Genomic DNA, 17,678 nt, shown 5'->3' with positions numbered 1-17,678 from the left:
CAGCTACCCCTGATTCCCAATTCTGGGTTGGGGGCCTTAGGGCTCCCTGGGGGTCCACACTCTGGGCCTGATGTTCCTGCATGAAACCTTAGAGAGCTTAGGGTTTGGCATGAGCCTGGGTCCAGATGTCACCTTGTCTTTGCTGTGTGCTTCTGAGTGGTCACTTCACTTTTTGAGCCTTTATTCCTTCACTTGCAGAACAAAGATGATCATGCCCACCCTAGGTGGCTGTCATGGGGATTATATTAGATTGGAGGACAGTTTTTCTATTTTGTGTAGTTCTAAGTACCCGAATTCATGGGATCCTCACCAGGACCCTGGGAGTTGAGTGCTGTTATTAGCTACATTTTACAAATGAGGAAACTGAGGCAGAGAAGGTAAGTGACTTTCCCAGGTCACCAAAAGGCACAGTCCAGATTCAAACCCAGGTAGTCCAGCTCTTTTGCTGGTGCAGTTAACTACTGAGCCATACTGTTTCCTTGAGGACCTGGCACAGGGCCCAGCAGTGACCATGGTGACTCCTCCAGAAACAATTTTCCTTTCTCCTCTCTTTCACTATTTAAGTATTAAGGTTTCCCAGGAATAATTACTGAGCAAAGTGTGGTAGCCCAATTGAGGAACCCCTGAGCCAGCCTTCTGGCCCTGGGGACCAGTTTTCTAACAGGCCTGGACCCTGTTGGAAAGATTACCTGCCTGCCCACAGGGTTGCTGGTGGGACTGTAGGAATTGCTCTGCTCAAGTGAGAGGTCACCCAGGTCATGAGCTGCAGGCTGGCTCAGCCATCAATTCCCTGTGTGATCTTGAGCCTGTCCCTTGAGAGTCACTCATTCACTACAGAGCATCTACTGAGTGCCAGGCCCACTGGCCTCCCAGGGTACAGGCCAGGTTCCTTGGAACTTTTGGCCCGGTGGAAGACAGGCATGGAAGTAGACAAACACATCACAGGCCTTATCTCTGGGAACAAAGAGGCCAGAATGGGCCCTGAGGGCAAAGGCCTAAAGAATGTAAAGTCCCTCCTGCTGCCTGGCCCAGCTTCCTCCTGCAGACCCTGAGATGGCTGGGCAGGGCTGTGGGTACAAACTGCTTCCTGGAGCCCTGGGGTTCCCCAAGGCAGCCCCGGTATTGCTACAAAAAGGACTGAGCTGGGAGCACCTGAAGTTAGCGGCCATTTGGGCTGGGGACTTCTGCTCAGCTCCGTCCAGCTTCCAAGCTGGGGTGTTGGTGGCTGTCTGTGACAGCATTTTCCCAGGACCTCTCTTGTTCCCGAGTGCCTTTCCATGGTTCTGGGCTCTGGGGGAATAAGGAGACCACTTCTCTATCTGTTGTACTTCCTCAACCCCCAAACAGACCCTGTACCAGGACAGCCAGGCCTCACAGCTCCCTTCCTCTTGACTGTGGTCTGCTAGAGCTAGGAGAGCCCCAGTCTTACAGGGATGGGGAGAGGCACTGAGCCTGCATGTTCGTAGTCACTGGACAACTCGTTCACTTCAGTGTAGCATATCTTTATTCCCGTGTTTAGCCCCAGGGTTGGGGACTGGTGTGGGTAAGTGGGGTGAGAGATGGCAAAAATAATAGATTCTCCCCCGCCCTCCCGGCCTCAGTTTCCCTTCTGTCACATGGAGAGCGACATGTGCTCTCCTTGCTTCCTTCATTGGGATACTTTGAGGCCTGAAGGCAGCAGCAAACAGGTGGGGTCTTTTGGCCAGAGACTGGCCAGAACTGAGGGCTTCCCAGACATGATCTTTGCCCTCGAGGGCTCACTGTCCAGATAGGTATCTGTATCCTGTCCCCTCACTAGCAGCTGACCAGCAGCAGGTAGGACCTGTGACCAAGTGACGTCTGTCTAAGAGCCTTTCAGCTATAAGTCTAGCTTCCTCAAGCTCTGTCCTGGAAGGAGGTGACTGATCTTGTAGGGTCTTGTGTGGGGCTGGGGCCATTGACACCTCCACTTCTAGCCAGGCTCCTAAGACCTAGTCATGTGTATCATAGTGCTGGGGGCTCCAAGCCCAGAGGGCACAGAGCTGACCCCTTCTCCCCAGCCCCACTGGGGTCTTTGCTGAGAGCCAGCCCTGGAGTGGGAGGGCCAGGGCCTAGGGGCAGCCACATGGGGCTTTGAGTGGGCTGGAGAGGGGCCTCCTTGGGCCGCATGGCGAAGGCTGGAGCAGTCCATAATTCAGAAGAGCCGCAGAGAGGCAGGTCAGCAAGGGGCTGCCATCCTCCAGGACTGCTAGCTGGTGGTGTCCATCGGGAGCTACAGGGAGGCCGACTGACTCAAGGTCACCTGGGGGAAGCTGGCGACAAAGCTCTCCCACCTTCTCCGCACCTGCTGGAAGACGAGGGTGGGGGAGATGAGGGCCCAGGGCAGAGTGGTGGGCTTGGGGTGCCATTCTACACACAGCCACGAGGTGGGGGTAGACCCCAGGGAAAAGTGCCCCTCACAGTCCTTTTTCCTAGAAGCAAGGCCAGCAGCCTCACACCTCTCCCAAGGTGGTCTGGATCTCTCCTTTTCCCCAGGGTAAGAGGGGAACAAAATGTAACCCTGGGGAAGACGCGCTGGCTGATCTCCTTGCCTCTTGCTGTATGACCCATCCAACATACTATATAGCACATCGAGCATCTTAAAACAGCTCTGACTTGGGCCAGGGATTTAGCTCAGTGGTTCCGTTGCCTGCCTCACAAGCGCAAGGACCTGAGTTCAATCCCTGGTACCAAAACAAACAAATAAACAAAAAACCCCCAGCTCTGACTATATCACATACATATACACACACACCCATCCCCAGCCTAAAATCTTCAGTGACTCCCCAGTGTCCGTGGGAAAATCCTGAACAATTTCAGGGCCCTCTTAAATATGACCCCTGGGTGCCTCTCTCTCTAGTCTCGCCTCCAGACTACTGTGCAGTCTTCCTGGTCCCCAGCCTGTGTGCGTCTGCTCTGGGCCTTTGCAGCCCTAGTACCTCTCCTGGGAGCCCTGCTCTCTTTTGCAAGGGCACCGCCCTTCTTTCAACCCTCAGCCATACCTGTTGGTACTGCTTCAACCACTGCCGGCTGCCTGGTCGCTGGGCTTGGATCAGCTGCTCTGTGTCCCCCAGGCTCCCGGGCAGCTTCTCCTGAGCAGAGGCCTCCAGCCCTTCTGGGCCTCCATCCAGGCCCTGGGACCTGGACTTACGGCCCCGCCGGAGGCTCAGTGCCCGCCAGAGTTGTCCCTCCCGGAACTTCCCATAGGAGGGCCGTCCTTGCAAGGAGCAGCTGCGAAGCCCCGTTCTCATAGCTCTGGAGGCTTCCGTTCCCCTGGCGAGCCACCTGGATGGTCTGCCACCTCCAACCGTCGGACAGGTGATCTCCTGGGGCAAAGGTTGGTGCTGCTGAGGAGGCGATTGTAAACCAAAGGGCAGGCCACGGGCTGAGCATCTCTGAGTCACTCTCTCCACTGCCACCCCACCTTCTGGGGCAAGGAGTGGAGACCAAGGGACTGGTTCTTAGTGTGCCTTCCTTGTCCCCCACCTCATCCTCCTTCCTCCCCTCCCCCTCCTCTCCCTCCCCTCCCCCCTTCCTCCTCCTCCAGGGAGCCCTCCCTGACTACCCTGCTCTGGAAGAGCTCTGCCTCCTCTGAACCCCTGTGGCCTGGTCTGTCCACACCACTCATCTTGTTGACACTGAACACAGGTGGCCCCATAGCAACTCAGAGACATATTCTGATGAACCAGGACAGCTCCAACCTAGCGCAGTCACACAGTGGCTGGGCTGTGGAGAGGTCTTGTTTAATGGCTGTGGGTTTTCAGTTTGACAAGGAGGATAAGGGCTCCAGAGGTGGGGTGCTCAACATTATGAGGGAATGTGACTCCACTGAACTGTCCACTGAAAAGGCTAAGGTGGGAAATTTTGTGTTAGGTGTATTTACTACACTAGAAATTTTTTTAAAAAGTAGTATGGCACCAGGCTAGGCCCTATCTTTCTTCTTTCTTTCTTTCTTTCTTTCTTTCCTTCCTTCCCCCCCCCCCTTCTTTCTTTCTTTTTCTCTTTTTTTCCACTACTGGAGATTGAACCCTGGAACTACATCCCCAGCCGTTTTTATTATTATTTAGCTACTGAGGAATTAAACCCAGGGCTTTTACATTGAGCTATATTCCCAATCCTTACTTTTTAACTTTTTATTTAGATACAAGGTCTTGCTAAGCCACTAAGTGGCTCAGGCTGGGCTCTAACTTGTAATCCTCTTCCCTGGCCTAGTTTTTTTCCAGGCCTAGTTCTGCTCCTAAAATCCAGCACAGCATAGCCTGGTATACCTACAGCAAGCCCTCAGTAAAAGAGAGTTGGTGGTATTCGTTATGACTGGCAAACTCCTTCCTCTCTTGGTCAGTCTCCTTATCTATAAAATGGGTCATCTTGGTTATAAACTGAAACTGAGCTGGGGGCTACACCTGTAAGCCTAGCACTTAGGAGGCTGAAACAGGAGGATAAAAAGTTCAAGGTCCCCCTGGGCTACATATTGAGACTCTCATCTCAGAAAAGAAGGAGGAGGAGAAGGAGAAGAAGGAGAAAGAAACTGAAGTCATGAAGGTGGCTGCCTCTCAAAGTAAGACTGCCAGCAGCTCTGTCCCACAGGCAGGGGGAAGAGAAGGGGCTCTTGAGGGGGCCAGCAGAATCCCTAGAATCAGAGGATGTCAAGGCTGAAGGAACCTCATACATCCGTGGCATACTCCTTTTAGTTTTGAGCACTTTTCTGGTTTTGGAGCTAATTTCTCTATGGATTTCATTTAAACATTACGTTAGTCCTCTGAGGTGGGGATTTTATTTTATTTTTTCTGGGTGGAATTGAAACTAGGACCTTAACATTGAGCTATCATCCCCAGTCCTGTTTCAAAATTTTATTTATTTACTTATTTATTTTTGAGACATAGCTTTGTTAAGTTGCCCAGACTGGGCTTGAATTCTCTCAGTTCTCCTACCTCACCTTCTTAGAGTATTGGGGCTATAGACATTGTGTCTCCACACTGAGCTTATGTTTTTTTTTTTTTTGTTTTGTTTTTTTGACAGGGTCTTGCTATGTGGCCAAGGCTGTCCTCAAATTCCTAGATTTGAGTGATTTTCCTGCATCAGCTCCTGGCTAGCTGGGTCTGAAGGTATGTACCACCATGCCCAACTTGTTCCATTTTATAGATTAGGAAACGGAGGCTCACAGAGAGCAAGCAGCCAGCCAGAGAGCACCCTTGGTAAGTGGCAGTGCTGGGGCTCCTACGTTGAAGCCCATGTTTCTACCACTCTGTTCTCCTACCTGTGTTGGTGACAGAGGGAGGATGGGAGCCAGGAGCCTCACCTCCTCCACGACTGGGCTGCCACACAGGCCACCATGACAGTCAGGGAAGTGCTAGCTGCAACTCTTGGCCCACCTCATCTTCGTCCCCTGGGCCTGGCCTTGCTCCTTTCCTCCCTCTCACTTTCTGGGCTGTCCTTGGGTAAGGACTTTCCCTCTCTCCAGCGCTTATGATTTTTTAAAATTCTGAGACAGGCTCCCACTAAATCACTAAGTGCCATGGCTGGGCTCCAACTTGTGACCCCCCTGCCTCAGCCTCCCAAGTGCTGGGATTACAGGTGGGCACCAGCACACCTGTCTTAGGGAAGGGTCTCTCAAGGTCTTCCAGGCTCACCTCTTACTCAAAGGCACTAAGCTAGGGCCTCTGAAGAGAATGGACAAAAAGGGGCCTTGATGTTCTGCCCCAACCTGTCCCAAACACTGATCCTGATGTGGCTCCGAGCTCGTTTATTCCAACCCTGCCTACCTTCCTCTGTTTAACCTCCAGGTCACCCCAACCCAGTTAGAAGACAGCTTGGCCATCATCCACCCCTCAGCGCCTGAACCTCCGCATAGGCAGTCTCCAATCCCCTCTCCTGAGCCTGCATCAGGAGGAGCCTGCTGACTCACAGACTTTTGAGATGTGCCGGGCTGAATCACTGGCCTGTGTATGCATCAAGCACACAGCTGCAGAACACTCCTACTAAATTTGTAATCTTCAGACACTCTCTCCCATCCACTAAGAAAAGAAAATACATATTCCTATCCTTCCTCCCTACTACCTCCTGACTTCCTCACCTGGCCAGTGCTCTCACCTTTCAGCACCTCAGCTCTGGGAATGACTCCTCCCAGAGCCCTCTGGGCTGGGTAAGGTGGGTGCCCCCTCTTCAGGTCTCCAAAGCCCATGGAGTACCAGCACACACACGTGCTTTCCCCCAGCAGACCAGGCATTCCTTGAAGGTACGAACTACACTGTTTTCATCTGTGCCCCCAGGACCCGACAGTATAAATACCTGGTGTTAAATACAGGAGACTATTAGTTGTGCACTGTTGTGTGACAAATTACTTGTAGGGTGAGAAGTGCAGGCCAAGGGACCAGGCTGCATTGCCTTTTCCTCCTTCTCCTGTGGTTATAACCACTATTTTTTGAGCATTTGCACAGGTTCTGGAGCTAATCCCTCTGTTAATATCACTTAAACCTGGTAGTTTAAATGAGATTTAGTGGCTTAAAACAAACTTAGTGACTTAGGCAAGTACACGTTTATTATTTCAGTTTCTGTGGGACCAGAATCAGACATGGCTTAGCAGGACTCTGGCTTAGAGTCTCTCCAGGCTACCACAAAGGCCTTTTCCAGGTCCTGCTGCAGGCGGATGGGCTTCCAAGCTCACCCTTGCCATTCGTAACAGAATTCCCCTACCCTCAGCTTGCTGGACTGGGCTGAGTTGGCTGTTGCTCCTTCAACCTCTCCAAAGCGTAGTTTACAGCATGGCAGCTGTCTTCAATCAGAGTGAGCAAGAGAGCAGGCCAGAGAGAGGAAACAAGACAGAAGCCAGAATCCCCAGGGACTTAATCTCGGAAGTGACAGCCCATCATTTCTGCTGTATTCTATTTCTTCGGAGCAGCCAGTCATTAGGTGCAGCCTAGCCTCAAGGGGAGGGGGTCACACAAAGATGTGAACACCAGCAGGCTGGGGTCACTGGGAACATCTCTGAGAGTGCCTGGCACAAAGACCTGGGCTTCCAAATCCCACCTCACTGCCTGAGTTTAAAGCTTTGTTCTTTCACATGCTGGCCATGTGCCTTGGGAAGTGGCTCAAACTCATGCTCCTAAACTTTCTCAGCAATCAAATGGGATTATACCTTTCTTCACCAGATCTAAGGTAGCACTGATGGAAGGCAGTGTCATTTCACACATCATTAAGAAAGAATACCCACTGCCCATTCATCAGAACATATAGCCCCATTTCAGAGAGGTTAAAATGTACAGAGAATAGAAGCACAAGACTGATGAAACACATTGGTATCTATTTCCTAAATATCAAAGCCATTTAAAGCTGTAATGTGGCTTAGATACCCGAGCAGGCTGCACATTGGGGCAGGTTACCTAGAAGGTGAACCAGTGAGATCAAACCACTTCTACACAATACTGGGCCAGACTTGTTTGGTGAGGCCTTGGAGTGAGGCAGGTGAAGTCAGAGTCTGTGGAAATGGAGGGATTCTCATGTACATCAGGAGGATGACTTATGACAGATGACAAGTGCTGAGGGTGCACGGAAGAGAATGGCTGGGGAATGGGGAGAATCCAGGCAGGCTTCTGGGAGGAGGTAGCATTGGTGCTCAGCCTCCAGGGCACAGAGGACCGGTGCAAGCACAGACGGAGGTGAGAGTTGAGCACAGAGGGTTGCCCTGGGAAAGTCAGATAGAAGCTTGCACTGTAGGCCTTTGAGAATCTGAGCTGCCCCAGGAGGCAGTCAGGATGGAGCACACTCTCCACCCCAGGAGTCTTACCTCTGTCACTGCACCACTCGGGAGCTTATCCTGCTGTTCAGATGAAATAACAGAAGCACAGTCAGGCAGGAATCCAGCCCCAGTGAGTCCAGTCAGCACCCAGAGTCTTCAGGAAACTAGGTTCCACCATCTGTGGGTGGGAGTCTGGGTCTTCCAGTGTCCTCTAGGATGATTGGCCAGAGCTATAGGCTTAATCATAGGCCACTGGATTTTCTCCTTAAAAATTTGGCGAGAGATTGTGCAGATTTAAATGAAAACCATTGGTATATATTTAGCTGGTAATGTGACTCTACTCTTTGCCTGATCAACTCATAATTCAGATTATTGGGGACCCAAGATTTTTAAATTTAGGGGCTGGGGATTTACCTCAGTGGTTTTTCTGCCTGCTGTGCAAGTGTAAGGACTCGAATTCGATCCCCGGTATCAAAAAAAAAAAAAAAAAAGATTTTAAAATTCAGAACAGTGGTACCAAACATGTCCACTTTTTTGGTTTTCATGTCCCCACAGGAAGCTGAAATCCGAGGCTGTCAGGTCCAGGGCCAGAGTCTGGCCACTTAATCACCTGGAGAAATCAAAGTGAATGGTAAACACTAACACTACTGCTGGAAAAACTATTATAAAAGCACCCAGGTGGTGAGCCCTTGCTATGTGCTTGGCACTGAGCTAAGGGCTTCCGGTATGCAGTTGTATTTAATTTCAACAGTGCTCTGAGGGATTAGGGTAGGATTATTCTGAGTACAGAGAAAGCAATTGAGCTCTGTGAGTTTCAGAGGCAGTAACACAGGTGCTCTTGAACACCTTCAATTAGACAGGACCTAGTGACTGCTGAAGGTGGGTCTGTCCCTTTATCTGATCCTTTTTCTTATTTGTGAAATGGAGCTGAGCAGTTCTAACCTGGGTCCCCCACCAAACTTCCCTTGTTAAAAAGCACCAATTGCAGCCATGTGTGGTGGTACATGCCTGTAATTCCAGCACTCTGCAAGACTGAGGCAGGAGGATCTCCAGTTCTAGCCCAGCCTGGGCAACTTAGCATCTTAGCTAAACCCTGTCTCAAAATAAAAAGACCGGGGAGCTAAGTGCAAAAGACCTGCGTCCAGTCTCTGGTACTGCAAAACAAACAAACAACAAAACCATGTACCAATTATTGGGCCACAATGCAAGCCTACTGCATAGACAGGCCTGGAACATCTTGGAAACATGATTGTTCAAGGCCCTTCTGCCTTTGAGGACTGTTGTTAGGATGCAAATGTCAAAACAAAGCCCTTTGTTTGAGAGCTGCATTCTACACTTTCTTGCTTTCTCTTTTCCCAGATGGCCAATAAAGCAAAGAAAGCATCTCCTAGTGGTCCCTGACTTGGCCCCTTGCCCTGTGACAAGACGAGAAGTGACTTCTCTCTGAGCCTCAGTGCCCATACCTGGAAAATGGGTACAGCACCTCTGTTGCTTCCAAGGGCCACTGGGGAAGCAGAGGAGCTACAGCTTGGAGTGGGGAGGTGGTCCATCCCTGTCTGTCCAGCCAGAGGGCAGCAGCTTGTATGGACCTGGCACCCTGGTGAAGGGGTAGGGCAGTAGTGAGGAGCCTCCTCCTTGGGGACTTGGGATTGGGCATGTGGGCCTCAAAGCAGGAGTCCAAGAGGGCAGAAGCTGCTTGCTAGCTATGGCACAGAGTGGGCTCGGGGTAAGGGGAAGTGCCTGCTTTGGTGCCACCTCAGTAAACTTGGGAGCGCTGTGGGGTGGCTAACCTGTCCCTTTGTCTTTCTCTTTGTTTCTTGGCGACTTCACATTCAGAGGCGTGGAAATGGAGGAGGGAAGGTCTTAGAGCTGGCAGAGACTTCGCAGCCCAAGAGAATAGGGGGAGACTGAGGCCTGGATTATAGACCAAGGCCCACTGTGGCCAGTGGGAGGTCCGAACGTCTTGTGGAGATTCATGATGGCCCCATGTGTCCGATAGAGGAGTCCAGACTGACCAGAGCAGGAGGAGGCCAGGAACACAGGGAGAGTCCTTTGGAAAGGGAGGCATGGGTAAAGGAACCTGGTACCACAGTTGAGAAAGTACTGGGGGTCCCCCAACCTGAAAACCTCACCTGGGCATGGGTACAAGGCTGTCTTACACAGCTGTACAATTTCCACACAGCACAAATGCTCCTGGCTGATGGGAGGTGGCCCTAAGAAGGGGCCACTAAGTGCCACCCTCATTGTCACAAAAGTGCAGCATGGCTTAGTGGTGGTTGTGTAGGGAGCCATCCCAAGGCCCCAGTGGAGTGGCCTGTCCCTCTCGCAGACCTAGGGTGAAGGAAACATATCAAAAAGAGCAGAAGAGCTATTCCTGAGCTGCCCTGGCCTGTCACACACACCAAGGGGTCCAAGTGGCTTAGAAGAGAAGACACATTTCGGCCCCTGAGGAGTGTTCTGTCCTTCCCTCTTGCAGTCTCAGGCGTCTTCACTGAGGTCAAGCAGCCTGGCCTGGCTCTTCATCAAAGGTCACCCTGCCTTCTTAATGGCAGCCAGGCCCTCCAGACTCCAGCTGCCAGAACTTGCTCATTCCTCTTCTGCCATCCTGGGAGGGAAGAGTTGCCACACCTCAGCTGCTCTGTGAGCTGTCAGGGTGAAGCCATCTGGGTCTCTGGGTGGGCTGTTCCTGGGCTCAGGGTGTCTGCTGCTGACTTCTGTTCTTCTTGTTGCTAGTTGCTCCTGGGCCTCCACACTGCTCCCTGAATGTGCTGGTGAGCTCTGTTGCTGTGCTGCAGTGGCATGACACTCCTTTCCTCCACCCTGTCATGCCACCCTGCCTTTTCCTGGGCCTTTCCCTCTGCATAGGATTGTTTTTCAGTACAGTCACCTTCCCTTCTCTCTGTGCAAGCAGGCATTGCCTCTTTCAGGAAGCCCTCCAAGCCCCCTCACATGGGATCAGGGGCCCCTCCTTGGAGTCCCTGGGCCTCTGGTCATTATCTTCAGCACAGTGCTACACTGCTTTGAAGGCAAGTGGTTAGTGGTCTGTCCTCCCCCATACCCCACTGGCCTGGGAGGAGCTTGAGACAGGGAAGACAGCTCATTGTTCACACCCACTCCAGTGAGTGGTGCTAAAGGCTGGGCAGGGACTGAATCTCATTTTCCTCCTGGTTGGCCCAGGCTGTCAAAGTCCCCTCTGGTGAGTTTACCCCTCACCATTCATGCTCCTTGACCTGCCCTGGCCTGTTCCAGGTTGTTACATCTTTCACTTTCCCTCTCCCTTAAATGTGGGTGCCCTCTGGACTCCTGCCTCTCTCACTGGACTCTTGGCCTCTGGGACAGACCCATCTATGTCAGGCATTTTCACTGCTAAGCATGAGTAGATGACTCCCATGGCTTTATTTGCTAACTATTTATTTGTTTATTTATTTATGGTACCAGGGATCGAACTCAGGACCTCGCGCTTGCAAAGCAGGTGGCAGAACCACTAAGCTAAAGCCCTGGCCCTTGCCAACTATTTATTAAGCACCTTCTATGTGCTAAATCAGTTCTTTTTTGTTTTGTTTAAGACAGGGTCTATGTAGTCCAGGCTGGCCTCAAACTCAAAATCTTCCTGCCTCAGCCTCCTGAGTGTTGACTGAGATTACAAGTGTGCACCACCTTATCTGGTTTAAACTCAAATCTTGCCTGGGTATGGTGGCACAGGCCTATAATCCTAGCACTTGAGAGGCTGAGGCAGGAGGATTGTCAGGAGTTCGAGGCCAGCCTGAACTACACAGTGAGACCCCTGTCTCAGAAAAGAAAAACAAACCCAAAAACCCCCTCAATTCTTGATATTCAAATGTGAGGAGGGGATGGGGAATAGAAGAAAAACAAACAAACAAAAAACCCCAAGAACTTTCCAGAAAATGGACAACACTAAGAAGCAATAGGCAGAGCTACATTCCAGACTTCTGGGACATTACTTCCCTCCTGACAGAATCCTGCTGCTTCTGTGCTGTGTGCCAGAGCCAAACTCCTGGCCAGCCCTTCTGTCTGGCCTCACCGTCTGCCTCAGTCTCCCAAGAACTCAGTTTCCCAAGCTTCCCATGTCTCTAGAATCAGTTAGGGGCTGATTTTAAAAAGCCAAGAGGAAGGGCTGGGGATTTAGCTCAGTGGTACCACCGCCTTCCTTGAAAGCGCAAGGTCCTGAGTTTGATCTCTGGTACCAAAAAAAAAAAAAAAAGAAAGAAAAAAGACAACTGGAAAAATGACTAAAAAGATTCCCAGCCTTGCCTCAGATTTACTGACTCATAATCTACAGGGGTGGGGTAGGTCCAGGAATCTGTCTGGTTTGGGTTTTAAAGAGCTGGGGCCATTCTTCCACAGTGGAAGTCGGGGCTATACTTTTCTATGCCTTTCAGTGGGTCTCAACACCAACCCACATTAGACCCATTTGGAAAGCTCCTAAAACTACCAATGCAATGCAGGGCTCTCATTTTCTGGAGAAGGGTTTCATTGACCTTGGTGACTCTGCTGATGCTTCCAAGGCCTCTGGTTAATATGCATAAGAGTGATGGGGCGCAGCTCAACAATCTGTGTTTCACACAGGCAACAGGTACCAAGGAGATTCTGTCACTGGTGGTACAGAGAGAGATGCTTCTCCTCCATGGCCTCCTCCTCCTCCTTCTCCTTTTTCTTCATATTATTTTTTGAGAGAGGGTCTCAATATATAGCCCTTGAACTCCAGATCCTCCTGCCCCTGCCTCGTGAGTGCTTCTGGGTTATAAGTTTGTACCATCATGCCCAGCTGAGAAATGTTTTTCCCAACCATGGTGGACTCCACATCCAAGCTGTTGGCTAGGCAGAAGTTTTTGTGTCTGGAATTAAATACTTTCCCAACTATGTCCTTTTGGGGAACTCATCCTGAGGGTAGGATGAGAGGCTGGATGGGAAGGTGCCTTGTATTTCCGTCTAATTGTGCTAGATAATATAGATGCAGGAGCTAGCTGATAAGAATCCACACAACAGTCCATTTTCTAGTTCTACTCAATTTCTTTCTTTCTTTCTTTCTTTTTTTTTTTTTGGAGACAGGGTCTCTATATGTTGTTCAGGCTGGCCTTGAACTCACCATGTAGCCCAGGATGGCCTTGAACTCATGATCCTACTGCCTCGGCCTTCTGAGTGCTAGGATTACAGGTGTGCACCAGCATGTTTGTTCAGATCTAAATCAATTGCTGGTGATGTAGGAGTCATCTGAACATGGGTGGAGCCACTTGCTCTCTGATCTGAACATGAGTTCCCAGGGAACAACCAGAATTGTGCCACCCAGTCACTATTGCACCCACCCCTATTGAATGGCCAGTCCTAAAGCAGGGCCTTGCCCTGTGAAGGATACAAGGACCCATGTCTTGCAGGCACACAGCTGGGGGGATAAGATACAGACAGGAAGTGATAAGGTCATAAGGTAGGCATGGACTACAAGAGTAATAGGGACAATAAGTAAATCACACTCTGTGTCCATTATGTCTCACCTGTTTTATGTGAAAATCCAGCCCAGATAGAGAGGGGACATGCCCAAGTTCACATAGCTTCAACTCTTTTCCTGAAAGGAAAAAAAAAAAAAAAGTAACTAAACATGGTGATTTACACCTGTAATCTCAGTAGTTAGAGATTTAGGGAGATCCTGTCTTTAAATAAATAAACAGTAAGCTGGGCATGTAGCTCAATGTGAAGGCCCAGGGTTCAATCCTCAGTACCACCACCACTACCACCTCTCCCCCGCAAAAAAGCGGACTTGGGTGTCCAATAGAATGTGGGCTCTAAGATTTCTTGCCCACCACCGTCTCCAGCATACCACCACTAAGCACAATAGTAGGTACTCAAGAGGTGTATGCTGATCAAAAGAATGTGTGTATCTGAAAATTGAAATTTAAACCCCTGTTGTGCTGCTAAATTAGCTGTGTTGGATCCATCCAGGGTTGGGGTTCTGCAGGATAGGTGGAAGGAAGGACAAAGAAGTTAGCATGACAAACACTTTCTTTCTTCCTCTCTTTCTTTTCTTTTTGGTTTTTTGAGACCGGGTCTCACTATGTAGTTTAGGCTGGCCTTGAACTCACTATGTAGCCCAGGCTGGCCTTGAACTTACAGCGATCTTTCTGCCTCAGCCTCCCAAGTGCTGGGATTACTGGCATGTGCCACTATGCCTGTCTGGCATGACAAATTCTTTACGTAATACATAATAAAGTCCAAGAAGAGGGAGTCATAATACAGTATCTCTCTCCCTGCTCAAAAAGCAATTACTAGTTAACACGATGTTCTCACATTCCCTGATCCTCTTCTCTGCAGCAAATTATTTTTTCTCCTTGTCCTGATCACCATCTGATGCACTGTATATTTTGTTTGTTGTCAGTCTCCTCTCACTCATAGGATGAAATTTTGGTTTGTGTTGGTCACTTCTCTATTCCCTGGTTGGCACAGAGCCCAATTTAAGATTTTCTACTGTATGCCAACCAAGACTTCTAAACCCCTTAGGTCCTGAGGGGCTCGCTTTGCACATTAAAAAACAGAAGCTCAGAGAGAAGAAGCTACTCGTCCAAGGTGACACAGGCAGAGATGAAGCTACTCGCCCAAGGTGACACAGGCAGACTGCTGACCACCATCAACACCCACATCGCTGCTAAAGGAAGCAATCACGTAAGGCCAGGTGGCACCAAGGCTTTCTCCTTCCTTCCGCCCTTCGAAAATGCTTTTCCCGCTACTACTTCTCCACTCTCTAACGTGTATTCGGGTTTAAGCCGGGATGCCAGAGCACCGCAGCTTCTGTTGTGCTTGCGGTTTGGGGAGACACGTGCTACTCGGGTGAATGAATCGCACGTCCCCACCCCCGCTGACAGCCAATCACGACGTGTCGGTACCGGGCCACTTCCGCCTATTGCGGGTTGGGGCGCGGCCCCGAGGCACACGTGAGGCTGCCGAGACACCAGGAGTAGGCGGTGGTTCTCCAAGGGCGGGCTCTCTTCGCCTCGCCGCCAATCCAGAGGCCAACCGGGGATGAGAGGGGCGGGGCTGACGTGGGGCGCCAAGGCTTAAACGGGACGGGTAGGCGGGCATAGGGAGGAGTCCTGAGCGGGGGAGCAGTGAGTGACGGAGACTACTGCCCAATACTAGGAGGGGTTGGGCTGCCTGGACCAATAAGAAGTCCGTGAGGCGGGGCCAGGACTGCAGCAAGTTCGGTTGCGCGGAGACCGCAGCTGTTCCCTGTCAGTGGCGGCAGTAGCCTTAGAAGCGGCGGCGACGACTTACAGCGGCGGGGAGGAGGTGAGTGTCCGCGGCGCTCTGGTCCTTCCTCTTCCAGAGGCAGGTCGGAGCGGGTGGGCGTGCTCCGGCGCCTCCGCCAGGGACGCTTATGTAAGGGTCGCCCGCGCGAAAGCGGAGCGGGCTCCGCGAGTGGCGGCTTTAGGAGACGGCAGCGTGCGTCGCGACACGACAGGACGTGCGGCGTCCCTCCCCCTCCCGCTGGGACACGGACGGTGCGGACCTGCCCCCTGCCTGTCTGCCTGGGCCCCACCGCATGCCGCCCGGGGCCCGCCGCCCAACCTGCATCCCTCCTGCGCGGGCGACACCTCCTTCTGCCCGCCTGGCGGCTGCTGGCGACCTCAATCCTGCTCTTCTGTCCATTTTGCAGATAGAGAAACTGATGCATGGAGCTCTGAAATGCATCGCTCTAGGTCCCTGAATGTTTGCACCCAAATCTGTGCTCCCGTCATAGAGGATATATGAAAGCTGTGACGTCTGAGGCGAGCATTTTCTTTGTTACGATTGTCTGCTCTCTGCCTCATGTAGTGGAATCGAGGCTTCTACCTTGGTTCAGATGTAGAAGAAAGTGTAAGGCGCTTAGATGCAGTGATTTATTTGCCCAAGGCCTCTCAGGAGGTGAAGCTGGGCTCAGCCTGTTATTTCTACAACTTTTCGTAGTTGATGAATTGAGTTCAATAAGTGCCCTCCTGGGCAAGAACGCAGTAGTCCTGGCTTTGATGACCTGCCCTGCATGTTCCTCCTCGTGTGACTACTTTACCTACTTTGCCTTTGGAAAGCTCTTTCTTCATCTCACAAATGATGGAGTTAAGCCAAGTCCCTGGGTCTCTGGGATCTTTGGACTTCTTAACAATCGGTTTGCCTCTTCATTTCGTGAGAGTGGTAGGCCAAGGCTCATTAACCCGTTCTGCAGCTGAGAAAACTGAGGCTCTGAGAAATGCCAACACTTGCAGGGTCACTAGAGGCCCCAGAATCTTTGCCATGTGTCTTCCATGTCACTCCCTTATCCACTGCCACCCCTAGTCCTGGCTGGCCTCTGCCATTTCACCCTTTCCCTGTATGTGATCCAAATCCTTGTGGGATGTGCTCAGCTTTTCAGTTGCAGCTGCAGCTTTCTGTTTGCCTCTTCATCTTAACTCTTGGAGTCTTGTTTGTTTTTTGAGACAAGGTCTTGCTATGTAGCTCAGGGTGGACTTGAACCCACTATGCAGCCCAGACTGACTTCGAACTGACAGCGATCCTCCTGCCTCAGTCTTCTGAGTGCTGGGATTATAGGCATGCACCACCATAACTCTTAATCATATTCTTTGCATACCTACCATGTTCAGAGCCCTAGGCTCGGTGCTGAGATATGATGTAGGTGATGAGGTTGATCCTGCCAACAAACTGGTTAGAGGAGAGAAAAAACCCCAAGCAGCAAGTGAACACACCACAGACATTTGTAGAAAGCTGGAGAGAGAGCAAGGTGTAGCTCAAAGGAGGAATGGAAGAGGAAGTTCATTGGAGTTCACAAATCAGGACAGACCACATCGTAAAGCAAGGCAGAGGAGAAATGGCCTTGAGGATAGAAGGGAATGAATTTGAGCTGGCTTCCTGGAGGTGGTGAGTGGTAAACCTTTTTGATGCCATTGGCAGTGAAGCAAATGTTAGATTTGAGTGGCAAAGGTCTTATTATGCAAGAGACTTGAGTTTTAGAACCTGTGAGAGGAAAGCTGAAGGAGGTGGAAGGAGGATGTGGAGGAAATAGCAGGTTACAAGAGGACTCTGCAGGTCACAGGAGATGTAACCAGGTGAGGATAAAGTGCAGGTAAGACAGTGAGGAAGTAAGACTGGACCCAAAGGCAGTTGCCTGCTTGACTGGGCTTGGAGGGCTCAGCAGCTGGCTTCAGCTGAAGATTGTATCCATTTGTGTTCCAGGAGGTTCCTTGAGACCCCTCCCCCCTTTTATGCAAGGGATCAAACCTAGAGACCTGAGCAACATGCTAAATATGCACTTTTGTGAGCTATTTTCTTTCTTTCCTCCAATTTATTCCATTTTCTTTCTTCTCTCTCCTCTCTCTCTCTCTCTCTCTCTCTCTCTCTCTCTCTCTCTCTCTCTCTCTCTCGTTTCACCCTGTTGTCCAGGCTGGTCTTAAACTGATGAGCTCAAATGAACCTCATGCCTCCCTCAGCCTCCCTAGTAACTGGGACTACAGGGCTACATGGCTGTGCCTCACCATCCCAGGGCATGCAAAGCTACATCTTCAGCCTTCTTTTTTTTCTTTTATTCTGAGACAGGATCTTACTAAGATGCCCAGGCTGGGCTTGAACTTGTAATATTCCTGCCTCAGTCTCCCAAGTAGCTGGGATTACAGGCTTGTGCCGCCATGTCCAGCGATCCTTTCTTTCCTCATGGAAGGCCTGTGCCCTGCCCTTAGGGAAAGGGCTCTGTTCAGTATGGTTGCTCAATGCCTGTTTTTTGAATTAATTTAGGCTGCCAGCCAAAGTCTCCCCAGCTTACCCCATGTAACCTTCTGCACCTTCTCTCCTTCCCAAAGCTTGCTGCAGCCTGGCTGATCCTTCCCTGTGGCACTCCTCACCTCCAGGGTCTCCCCTGGTGACCCTTGGTGGATCCCTCCTGCCTTGAGTTACC

The 17,678-nt window shown here is 50.9% G+C and overlaps 2 protein-coding genes and 1 long non-coding RNA gene across 9 annotated transcripts in view; 2 read left to right on the top strand and 1 right to left on the bottom strand.

Moving 5' to 3' along the window:
* Positions 1–6,338, top strand: part of LOC106009974 (uncharacterized) — a 31,607-nt gene extending 25,269 nt beyond the window's left edge. For both annotated transcript variants that reach the window (XR_001183917.3, XR_002397376.2), the window contains exons 2-3: positions 5,038–5,123; positions 5,802–6,338. This is a non-coding gene — a long non-coding RNA (uncharacterized LOC106009974). The remainder of the gene's footprint in view (positions 1–5,037; positions 5,124–5,801) is intronic.
* Positions 1,487–15,170, bottom strand: CUNH11orf86 (chromosome unknown C11orf86 homolog). 2 transcript variants are annotated; one of them, XM_004852262.3, is made up of 6 exons: positions 15,035–15,170; positions 13,264–13,334; positions 8,168–8,363; positions 7,802–7,931; positions 3,021–3,344; positions 1,487–2,326 (listed from the first exon to the last, which is right to left on the bottom strand). In XM_004852262.3, exons 5-6 carry the CDS (start codon positions 3,267–3,269, stop codon positions 2,252–2,254), a joined length of 324 nt encoding a protein of 107 aa, XP_004852319.2. In that variant the 5' UTR covers positions 3,270–3,344; positions 7,802–7,931; positions 8,168–8,363; positions 13,264–13,334; positions 15,035–15,170; the 3' UTR covers positions 1,487–2,251. The 2 variants fall into 2 exon arrangements, with proteins under 2 accessions (XP_004852319.2, XP_087061138.1); XM_087205012.1 differs by lacking the exons at positions 7,802–7,931; positions 8,168–8,363; positions 13,264–13,334; positions 15,035–15,170 and having other exon boundaries at positions 1,487–2,323; positions 3,021–3,314.
* Pc (pyruvate carboxylase) overlaps positions 14,908–17,678 on the top strand; it is a 119,689-nt gene continuing 116,918 nt past the window's right edge. For 2 of the 5 annotated variants that reach the window (XM_004852268.4, XM_087204993.1), the window contains exon 1: positions 14,908–15,049. The gene's annotated coding sequence lies outside the window, so the exon portion shown is untranslated. Of the gene's footprint in view, positions 15,050–15,127; positions 15,262–16,768; positions 16,837–17,678 lie in introns of those variants that run through there. The other 3 variants (XM_004852269.4, XM_087204992.1, XM_087204990.1) reach the window with 3 other exon arrangements.

This window comes from Heterocephalus glaber, unplaced genomic scaffold (assembly GCF_053883595.1).
Source record: "Heterocephalus glaber isolate CG9 unplaced genomic scaffold, H.glaber_assembly_v1.0 deba00000594, whole genome shotgun sequence".
NCBI lineage: Eukaryota > Metazoa > Chordata > Mammalia > Rodentia > Bathyergidae > Heterocephalus > Heterocephalus glaber.
Note: the sequence above shows the minus strand (reverse complement) of the source record. Positions and strands in the feature narration are given on the sequence as shown.

Coding starts and splice junctions, on each gene's coding strand:
- CUNH11orf86 (XM_004852262.3), bottom strand. CDS start 3,269: ATGAGAACGGGGCTTCGCAGCTGCTCCTTGCAAGGACGGCCCTCCTAT. Junction 2,327..3,020: donor GGTTGAAGCAGTACCAACAG/GTATGGCTGAGG, acceptor CTCGTCTTCCAG/CAGGTGCGGAGAAGGTGGGA.